Source organism: Eimeria maxima, genomic scaffold (genome assembly GCF_000499605.1).
Source record: "Eimeria maxima Weybridge genomic scaffold, Emw_scaff13, whole genome shotgun sequence".
Classification (NCBI taxonomy): domain Eukaryota; phylum Apicomplexa; class Conoidasida; order Eucoccidiorida; family Eimeriidae; genus Eimeria; species Eimeria maxima.
The window spans coordinates 77376-87375 of record NW_013563462.1 but is presented as its reverse complement, the minus strand read 5'-3'; the positions used below and the strand labels follow the sequence as shown (position 1 = coordinate 87375).

General features: G+C 44.9%; 4 protein-coding genes across 4 annotated transcripts in view; 1 reads left to right on the top strand and 3 right to left on the bottom strand.

Annotated features, from left to right (window-relative positions):
* The window catches only part of EMWEY_00002660 (hypothetical protein), a gene marked incomplete at both ends in the record, with an annotated part of 453 nt that extends 380 nt beyond the window's left edge, over positions 1 to 73 (bottom strand). The window contains one exon of the mRNA XM_013477448.1: positions 1 to 73. This exon is cut by the window's left edge and continues 380 nt beyond it. Within this exon, the coding sequence (XP_013332902.1) occupies positions 1 to 73 (73 nt within the window).
* Positions 74 to 80: 7 nt separating this feature from the next.
* Positions 81 to 2108, bottom strand: EMWEY_00002650 (hypothetical protein; the record flags this gene model as incomplete). The annotated part of the gene is made up of 3 exons (XM_013477447.1): positions 81 to 229; positions 1464 to 1632; positions 1860 to 2108. The coding sequence occupies 3 exons, from the start codon at positions 2106 to 2108 to the stop codon at positions 81 to 83; spliced, it is 567 nt and encodes a 188-aa protein (XP_013332901.1).
* Positions 2109 to 2233: 125 nt separating this feature from the next.
* On the top strand, positions 2234 to 3154 carry EMWEY_00002640 (hypothetical protein, conserved; the record flags this gene model as incomplete). The annotated part of the gene is made up of 3 exons (XM_013477446.1): positions 2234 to 2236; positions 2472 to 2921; positions 3143 to 3154. 3 exons carry the CDS (start codon positions 2234 to 2236, stop codon positions 3152 to 3154), a joined length of 465 nt encoding a protein of 154 aa, XP_013332900.1.
* Positions 3155 to 6411: 3257 nt separating this feature from the next.
* Positions 6412 to 10000, bottom strand: part of EMWEY_00002630 (nucleoporin FG repeat-containing protein, putative) — a gene marked incomplete at both ends in the record, with an annotated part of 5407 nt that continues 1818 nt past the window's right edge. The window contains 5 exons of the mRNA XM_013477445.1: positions 6412 to 6481; positions 6691 to 6814; positions 7023 to 7425; positions 8940 to 8985; positions 9195 to 9293. Of these exons, the coding sequence (XP_013332899.1) occupies positions 6412 to 6481; positions 6691 to 6814; positions 7023 to 7425; positions 8940 to 8985; positions 9195 to 9293 (742 nt within the window). The remainder of the gene's footprint in view (positions 6482 to 6690; positions 6815 to 7022; positions 7426 to 8939; positions 8986 to 9194; positions 9294 to 10000) is intronic.

The window sequence follows — 10000 nt, the reverse complement described above, 5'->3', positions numbered from 1 at the left end:
TTTGCTGCTGCTGCTGCTGCTGTTGCTGCTGCGGCAGCTGTTCTTGCTGCTGCTGTTGCTGCTGCTGATTCATCTATGTGTTAGACAGTTGCTAGTTTGGTATTGTTATATCTGCTGCTGTTGCTGCTGCTTCCGCTCCCTCCGCTGCTGCTGCTGCAACCCCTACTACTACTACTACTACTACTACTACTACTACTACTACTACTACTACTGCTGCTGCTGCTTGCTTCTATGCATAGGTGCTACAAAGTAAGCAGAAACCTAAACGTTTGCTGCTGCTGGCATCTAATGGATTAAATTATTCTTTTTTATTAAAGAATGAGAGGGCAGGAGATATAAGAAAAGATGTTCGTACTATGGAGGCAGCAGCAGCAACTAATCGTCTATTAACACAAAATCTATGTCCTTTCCAGGTATACAGCTACTGCTGCTGCTGCTGCTGCTGCTGCTTCTCTTGATTCTGCTGCTGCTGCTTGTGCTCATGTTCCTGTTGCTGTTCTTGTTCTGTTGCTGCTGTTGTTCTTGTTCTGCTGCTGTTGCTGTTCTTCTTTGCTGCTGCTATCACCGATGGATTTGAAGCTTATTGTATGTTACATATGTTGCTGCTCATTCCGTTGCTGCTGCTGCTGCTGTTCTTGCTGCTGCTGCTGCTGCTGCTGTTGCTGTTGCTGCTGCAGTTGGAAATATTTCAGATAACAGTACTATCCGAGGTAACAGCATTCATTGAATGGATAGAAGGAGCAAAAACTCTTCGCAGTTGCTTAGCAGCAAAATATACTTGCTGCTTACCTAACTTTAGACAAATCAATGAACAGGTACTGCTGCTCCTCCTGCTGCTGTTGATGCTACTGCTGCTGCTGCTGTTGCTGCTGCTGTTCTTGTTCTGGTGATGCTGCAGTTGGTGTTGGTGTACTTTTTCTGCTGCTGCTGCTCTTGTTCTGCTGCTGCTGCTGCTGTTGGTCTTCTGCGACTCATGCTGCTGTTCACTACGGACATATTAATAAATAAGTAAATTAATTAATTAATTTATTAATTTATTTATTTATTCTATTTATTTTATGTATTTGTTGCATGCATGCAGTGCTGCCGCCGATTTCAAGCAGCACAGCAGCAGCGGCGATTTGATGAATGCCGAAGTTTGCTGCTCGACTTTATTCTCCCCCGATTTCCTCCTATACTACACAAGTACAGCAGCAGCAGCAGCAGCAGCAGCAGCAGTAGCAGCAGCAGCAGCGGCAGCAGCAGCAGCGGCAACAGCAGCACCAGCTAAAGGGAGTAGTCGTAGAGAAGTCTTCAGTATTATTATGCAGATGCTGCTTTTGTTAGCTATCCTAATTTTGTCCTTGCTGCTGCTGCTGTTGCTGCTGTTGCTGCTGCTGCTGCTGCTGCTGCTGCTGCAGGGTGTATCTGGATTGGTTTGGGGAGGAGCCTTCTCGTTGGCTATCTGCAAGAAGAAATTTTACGCAAAGTTTTGCTGCTTGGGCAGCATTTGGTTATATCATTGGACTCGGGGACAGGTGCTGCTGCTGCTTCTGTTGCTGCTGCTGCTGTTGCTGCTGCTGCTGCTGTTGCTGCTGATCCTGAAGCTGCTCTTGTTTCAACTGTTGTTGTTGCTGCTGCTGCTCGCTGTAGCTGTATCAAACGAACTCTATCCCGAGGAGCAACAGCGGTATAATTACCACCACCAGCAAGAGCAGCAGAATCAACAGCAGCAGCAACAGCAGCAGCAGCTGCAGCAGCAACAAGAGTTGTGGGGTGTGTGGTGTTCAGACACTGCGAGAATATATTGTTGGATTTTTCTTCTGGTGCTGCGCTGCATGTTGACTTCGATTGTCTCTTTGATAAGGGGCACTCTCTACCATTCCCTGAAGTCTGCTGCTGCTGCTGCTGCTGTTGCTGCTGCTGCTGCTACTGTTGCTGCTACTGTTGCTATTACTGCTGCTGATGCTGATGTTGTTGCTGCTGCTGACGCTGACCCTGCTGCTTTTGACGCGAATGCTGCTGCTTGCTGATGCTTCTGTTGATGCTGTTACTGATTCTGCTGCTATTGTTAATGCTGCTGCTGTTGCTGCTGCTGCTGTTGCTGCTGCTGCTGCAGATAGTGCCATTCCGCTTAACACAAAACATTGCTGCTGCTCTTGGAGTAACGAAGACAGCAGGGGATTTTACTGCAGCAGCTGCTGCTGTCCTCCGTTTGCTGAGGAATAATCAAAGTCTTCTTCTTAGCCTCTTCATGGTCTGTTGCTGCTGCTGCTGCCGTTGCTGCTGCTGCTGCTGTTGCTGCTGCTGTTTGTGTCGACGGTTTGTTGTCTTCCTGCTGCTGGTCTCCTACGGTGGTCTCAAGTGAGGGTGTTGGGTAGCTGCAGCAACTGGTGCTGCTGCAGTTACTATTGATGCTGCTGCAGCAGCAGAAGCAGCTGGTGGTGTTCATGTTGCTGTTGTTGCTGCTGGTGTTGCTGCTGCTGCTGCAGAGCTTCCTTCAGGACCCTTTGATTGAATGGCGTACATCATTGTCGCGTCATCAGCAGCAGCAGCAGCAGCAACAGCAGCAGAACGAAGCAGCAGCAACAAAGACAGGAGAGCGCAAGGCCTATGCATGCATCGTAGCAATACAGAAGAAACTGCAGGGCTGTATATCTGTGCTGCCCCCTGGCGCCTTTGAAGAGTCTGTACAGCCGCAGCAGCAGCAGCAGCAGCACAAGCAGCAGAAGCAGCTGCAGAGAGATGACGACAGCAGCAGCAGTGAAGACTCCTTTGTTGAATCCGAGGAGGAAGAGCCCAACATATCAGGTGCAACAGGTGCTGCTGCTGTTGCTGCTGCTGCTGCACCACAAAGCAGCAGCGGTACACTTGGGGTGTATGCACAGGTTGCTGCTCTTATTCGTTCTGCTTCTTCAGTAGATAACCTCGCAAAGATGTACGTAGGGTGGCTACCCTGGTACTGAGCAGCAGCAGCAGCAACAAGAGAAGCTGCTGCTGCTGCGCATGATGCAGCTAGAGTTAGAGCAGCAGCAGCAGCTGCTGCTGCTGCTGCTGCAGACCGCCGATTACCGTTTTCTGTTTATATCTTCCGCCTTGAACTTCCCCAAGCTGGGTGTATTATTTAGGGTTTAGTGTTTTGTGTTTAGGGTTTAGTGTTTAGGATTTAGGATAAAGGGTTTAGGGTTTAGTGTTTAGTGGCAAGGGTTTAGGGTTTAGGGTTTGTAGGTATAGACCTCATAGCTTTCCCTGCTGTGTCTTTTGTAAGGATTTGTTTATAACTGGATATAACGTTCTAATTATTTATTCTTTTTTTGCATTTTATTTTATTCTTATTTTATTTTTATTTAATTGTTATTCTTATTTTATTTTATTAGCAATTAATTAATAGTAGAGGGGGATTATGTGCTCGGTATGTGTTACTGGCGGTGCTCTGGTTTGGCTGCATGCATGCAGGGGGGTTGACTTTTTCTTTTTATTTTGCGACGATCTTTGGGTAATTCTTCTTGAGTTTTATTTATTTTTGTGCTATTTTTGATTAATATTTGTATTATTATTCGAATATTTCTAATTTAGTCTTTTCCCCCCCTGTTTAACCATCCATTCAACGTGCACGGTACCCAGCTACCGCCCAGGACTCGTATCTGCTATTGGATAAATTTTACGGGTATTTACGTGTGTTTTTTCCGCATTTTTCTTTTAATTAATTGAAATAAGTGTAATAAAATAGAAATATCTTAAAAGTTGTGCAAAAAAAGGTCCATGTCGCCCCCAATTGAGCGTATTAGTTCATCACGTAGGGGTGGTGGTACGATAAAGATAGAGGTATTAGGTGTCCATACAGTTGGTGTAAATAGATGGAAAGATATTCCTTTTGATTTAAATTGTGTTATTTGTGAAAATTGTTTCGAAATTTCCTGTCCTAATTGCGATAATCCTGGAGAAAATTGCCCACCAGCATTTGGTGCATGCGGCCATATCTTTCATCTACATTGTATTGGTACGTATGTATGCATGCATGCATGCATGCATGCATGCATGCATGCATGCATGTACACCCCAAAACCCTAAACCCTAAACCCTAGTGTGCTTATATGTATGGACAAACACTAGACCGTAAACCCTAGTTCATAGTATGTATGAACAAACCCTCAACACTAGTGTGCGTTATTACCCCAAATCCCCTAAGATGTAGGGATTAGGGTTTAGGGTTTAGGAACTAGGGTTTAGGGTTTAGGGTTTAGGTGTTGGTGTTTATGATTTAGGTGCTTGGTTAAATCGTGAAGGACTTCGTAACGACGAAGAAGGCAATTGCCCGATGTGTAGGCAAGTATGGAGGTTTGCTGCAGGGCAAGCTTCTGCTGCTGCTGCTGCTGCAGGCGATGCTGCTGCTGCTGCTGCAGCAGCAGGGGCTAGTGCTTCTGCTGCTGCTGCTGCAGCAGAGGAGGAAGATGATGATGTTGCAGCAGATGTTGATGGAGGACAAACAGAATCAATGATATATAGCGAACAGGATGTAGCAGAAGAAGAAGCAGAGCTACATATACACCCCGAGCTGCATATACACCCCGAGTTGCCTATGCATCCCAGCTAAGAAGAAACGTAGCTGCCTATACACCTCAGCTGAAGAAGAAGACACTAAGCTGCCTATACACCCGGAGCTGCCTATACACCCCAATTAGTTTTTTTCTTCTATTGATATATTCGTTTAAAAAAACAAAAAATAAAAAAAGTCTAAAACACCCATTGAGGGTTTAATGGCAATAACTTTGCCTCGCGCTGCTGCTGTTGCTGCTGCTGCTGCTGCTGCTGCAGCAGCAGCAGCAAATGTAAATGAAGTTGCGGTGGTACTTATTTTTTTGTCACGGCCTGCTGTTAAGGCAGCCAATTGTATTAATTAATTTTTTATTTACTTAATTTACTTAGTTTATTTGTATTTATTTATTTATTTATTTATTTATTTATTTATTTATTTATTTGCTGTTTCCTCTTGTCAATGACAGAGTTCAGGGGGAGGCGGTTCCTCAGGTATCTTCCCGGGCTGCATGCAACAAATAAAAAAAAAAAAAAAATTAAATAAATTAAATAAAAAGAATTAAATTAATTAAATTAATTAATTAATTAATTGATTAATTAAATACTTTTAATTAAATAAAATAAAAAATTAATGAATTAAATTAATAAAACACACAAAACAAATACAAACACAAAAGGGATACACGACGGCGGAGCAGCAGCAGCAGTAACAGCAGCAGCAGCAGCAGTACCAACAGCAGCAGAAGCAGCAGCAACAGTAGCAGCAGAAGCAACAGCAGCAGCAAATCCATTCTGATTCAAAATATACCTCAAATGCTGCACTCCTGTATGCCGCCAGTGCCGCCTCTGCTGCTGCTGCTGCCGTTGCTGCTGCTGTTGCTGCAGCTGTTGCTGCTGGTGGTGCTGCTGGTGTTGTTGCGGTCGGTGTGGTTGGTGCTGCAGTAGCAGCAGGCTGCTGCTGAAATGCAACAGGTGCTGCTGCAGGTGTTGCTGCAGGTGCTGCTGCAGGCGCTGCTGTTGCTGCAGCAGCGGGAAAGCTCTGCTGCAATCCAGCAACAGTAGCACCACCACCACCAGCTGCAACAGCAGGACCAGCAGCAACAGCAGCAGTAGCAGTAGCAGCAGCAGCAGCAGCAGCAGGGAAGACAGGAGGTGCTGCAGCAGGGGGTACCTCATATAAAGGATCTATAGGGAAGTTTAGCTGCTCTGCTGCTGCCTTTGCTTTTGCAACAAAATAAAACTCCCGCTGCAGCAAATATAACTTCTCGCTGCAGCAGCAAACATACACATAAATAAATATCCTGCTGCTGCTGCTGCTGCTGCTGCTGCTGCTGTTGCTGTTGTTGGCTGCTTGTTGATACAGCAGCAGCTGCTGCAGCAAGCAGCGGGAAATACACGGATAATACATGCGTGTATTAAGACACAAAGAGGGAGAATCCATGGAAGGAACAAACAAAAAAAAAACTCTAAACCCTAAACCCTAAACCCTAAAATTGTTTGCGGAGGTTCTAGGGGGCCCGCGGGTTTGCTGCGGGTTTCCTTCAGTTGCCGCTAAGAGGAGACAAATAAATAATCTATTTTATTTATTTATTTATTTATTTTTATTTATTTATTTATTTATTTGTCTCTTTGTTTCTTTTGCGCTAAAGTATTAAGCCGAGACAGTCAATAGACAGCGCGACATACTTCTGCGCCTTTGAGGGTTTAGGGTTTAGGGTTTAGGGTTTAGGGTTTAATAACATAATATACAATATAAAAAATAACAACAATATTTTAATATAAAGTATATAATAAAATATAATAATAAATATACAATATTATATATAAAAATAAATAATAAATAAAATACACTTATTTATATATTTATATACTTATTTATTTATTTATTTATTTAATTTATTTATTTAGGGTTTTGCTGTGGCGCGGGTAAACTGCTGCGGGCAGCGGTGTTGCAGCTGCGTCAGCCCTGAGCACGCGCAAACCCTAAACCCTAAACCCTAAACCCTCATCCCTATTGAGATGAGGGTTTAGGGTTTAGGGTTTAGGATTCAGGCATTAGTTTAGCGCGACAAGGCAGCTGAGCTATCACTTTAAGATGCCCTGCTTGGCTTTTGTTCGCGCATAAACCCTAAACCCTAAACCCTAAACCCTTGACCCTAAACCCTAAACCCTTACCTGAGCTGCTGCATCAGCTGCTGCTGCTGCTGCTCATTTCGTTGGTAAAACTCCCAACGCAATTCGTCATTAGAAATCTCTAAACCCTTAAACACTGGCGACGAGGATGGGCCAGCACTTGTGCCTGCACACAAACCCTAAACCCTAAACCCTAAACCCTAATACGTGTAGTGTTTTCCCCCTCCGTCCTTTGCCTACACTGTTCTGCATCCGGCTTAACAAATCCAAACCCTCAATTCTCTTTATAAGCCCTCTAAACCCCTAAAACCCTAAACCCTATGCTCTAAACCCTTAAAACCCTAAACCCTAGACCCTAAACCCTAAACCCTTACTGGTAAATGGCCAACATCCGCTTTTCTTCGCGGTTTGGAGGTGCTTCCATGCCTCAACATAAATTTTTCCTTCTGTATATTTTTCTCCCTTTGTTTCCTTCTGTACTGCCATAGGAGTGGATCCATCTGCTGGTGCTGCTGCTGCTGGTGCTGCTGCTGCTGCTGTTGATGCAGGGGCAGGACAGAAAGGTGCAGCAGCAGCAGATTGACCAAAGGGATTGAGGGTTGCATTGCCGAAGCCGCTGCTGCTGCTGTTGCTGCTGCCGAAACCCCCTCCAAAGGGGTTTGCTGCTGCAGCAGGAGCAGCAGCAGCACCACCCCACACAAATGGCTGCTGCTGCTGCTGCGGCTGCGGCTGAAACGGAGAAACGGGCTGCTGCCCGAAGGGGGAAGGAGTCAGCATCTCTACAGATCCTCAAAACCCTAAACCCTAAACCCTAAACCCTAAACCCTCAAAACTGAGAGTGGTTCTGAGCCAATAAGAAACCCATCTTGTGCATAGCACAAAAGCCAAAAGTATCCATATTCAAACCCTAAACCCTAAACCCTAAACCCTTGCAAACCCTCAGCCCAGTCGCCACCCACCGCTTAGAGCTGAAGCGAAGGCGTAGGGCTTAGGATTTAGGGTTTAGGGTTTATGGTCGTCGGCTTCCAAGATACATGGAAAGAAAGAAACAAAATGGTGATTTAATTTCCTGCTTTTTCCCAACTTGAACCTGCAGATCGCCGATTAGGGTTTAGGGTTTAGGGTTTAGGGTTTAAGGTGGAGGTGGGGCTGCTGCAGCCCCACGGCCGTGGCTAACTTTCTTGTTCTGCATTAAAGTGCTATTTATCTGAATATTTAATTTAATTTAATTTAATTGTTGAATAAAAGAAACCCTAAACCCTAAAATCTAAACCCTAAACCCTAAACCATCTCTGTGAGCTGCATGCCCGCTAGATCCGTTCTAAACCCTAAACCCTAGACCGTAGACCTAAGACCCTAAACCGTAGATGCTAAACCCTTGACCCTAAACCCTAGACCCTAAACCCTAAACCAAGATAAATAAGCTATGAACGCCAGCCATCTAAACCTGCAATTATAAAGGAATTAAATATTTAGTATAAACCCTAATCCCTCTCCTCTCTGTAAGATCTAAGCAATAGCGAAGGCAAAACAAACACTTGCTGCAATATAACCGCCATTCTACTGTGGCTGCTGCTGCTGCTGCTGCTGTTGCTGTGGCTGTTGCTTCTCCTCGTCATCCTCACAATGACCCTGCTGCTGCTACTACCGCTACATTAACCCTGCCTTTGCTGCTTCTGTATTGCTGCTGTGCTACGGTTATTCTGCTACGCTGCTGCTGCTACGTTGCTGCTGCTGCTACGCTGCTGCTGCTGCTGCTGCTAGTGCTCTTCTAAGAGAGTTCACAGAGTTGCATTTTGGATTGTTTTAGGACTTTTAATTGCTGCAGCTCAAATCGAGCTGCAGCTGTTGTTGCAGCAGAGGACTCTCTGCTGCTGCTGCTGCGCTGCAGCAGAGGACTCTCTGCTGCTGCTACTGCTGCGCTGCAGCTGGTGGTGGTTGAAACGGACGCATGTTTATACCCTTTGGCGCTCGCAGCTGCCTAGACACCTGAGACAAATAGGGTTTAGGATTTAGGGTTTGCTTACTAGGGTTTGTGGTCAGGGCTTCGGCGTGGCAACCGACTGCTGCTGTATAAACCCTCAGCATAAACCCTAAACCCTCGAGGGACACTAAGGAGTGTTTCTGTGTAGGGCAAACGCTTTAGGGTTTAGAATAGCAAAACCCTAAACCCTACTCGCGGTGCACCCCTAAACCCTAATTCAAGCGGTATGACTTTCGTTGCCCTAAACTACAGCCCCTTTTTAGGGTTTAGGGTTTAGGGTTTGCTGCAGCCACGGATGCTGCAGCACCTGCGACAACCGCAGCCTTTTGCAAGGGTTTGCAGTCACCATACCCCTACAAAACCACAAACCCCAAACCACAAACCCTAAACTCTAAACAGCAAACCCTAAACCCTCCAATACGGGGTGTGGGCGTTTTTGATTATGGGTGGGTATAGGGGTTTACGGGCCTGTAGAAGGGTTTAATGTCTAGAGGGTTTAGGACTTAGGAGTCGAGGTAAGGGTTTAGGGTTTAGGGTTTAGGTTTTAGGGTTTAGGGTTTACCAGAGGAGGTCGGCCGCGGCATCGGATAGCTGAAGAAAAGGGTTTGGCGTTAATTCTTCTCCAGCAATCAACGAAGAAAAAAATAAACCCTCCGCCTCTCTGTACACAAACCCTAAACCCTAAACCCTAAATTGTGACGGTGAGGAATGGCGTGCCGTGGAGAAAAGGGGTTTAGGGTTTAGGGTTTAAGAGGAGTGAGAAAAAGGGGAAAAGTGCAAGAAAGGAGTAAAAAGAAGGAAAAAATGCAAAAAGGGAACAAACCCTAAACCCTAAACCCCAGACAACAGAGGAAAAAAAGAAACAAAACCCTTAAAAAAGAAAAAAAACAAACAAACCCTGACCTCCAATTGTTATTATTATTAGTGTTTATATAAGGGTGTCTTCCTGTTAAAAGGAGACACAAGAGACACCCTAAGCCATAAACATCCTTTGGTTCCCCTTCTACCATTTCTTCCCCTTCTCCATCAGCAGCAGCAGCAGCAGCAGCAGCAGCAGCGGCTGCTGCTGCTGCTGCATTGGATAGAATTGGCGTTGTATCTCCTTTTTTGTTTTTATTTTCTTCTTCTTTTCTTTGTTTGCTTAGGTGTCTGTACACCGGATTTACTTCTTCTGGAGGTACTATTATCTTCGATGACCCTAAACCACAAAAAAGGGTTTAGGGTTTAGGGTTTAGGGTTTAGGTTCACAGACACAATAAAATATCAACCGAGAGAAGTATACAAATAAAATAAAATATAAACACTAAAATAAACCCTTTTTATTTAAATAATTAAAAAAAAAAAAAAAAAAAAAAAAAAAAAAAAAAT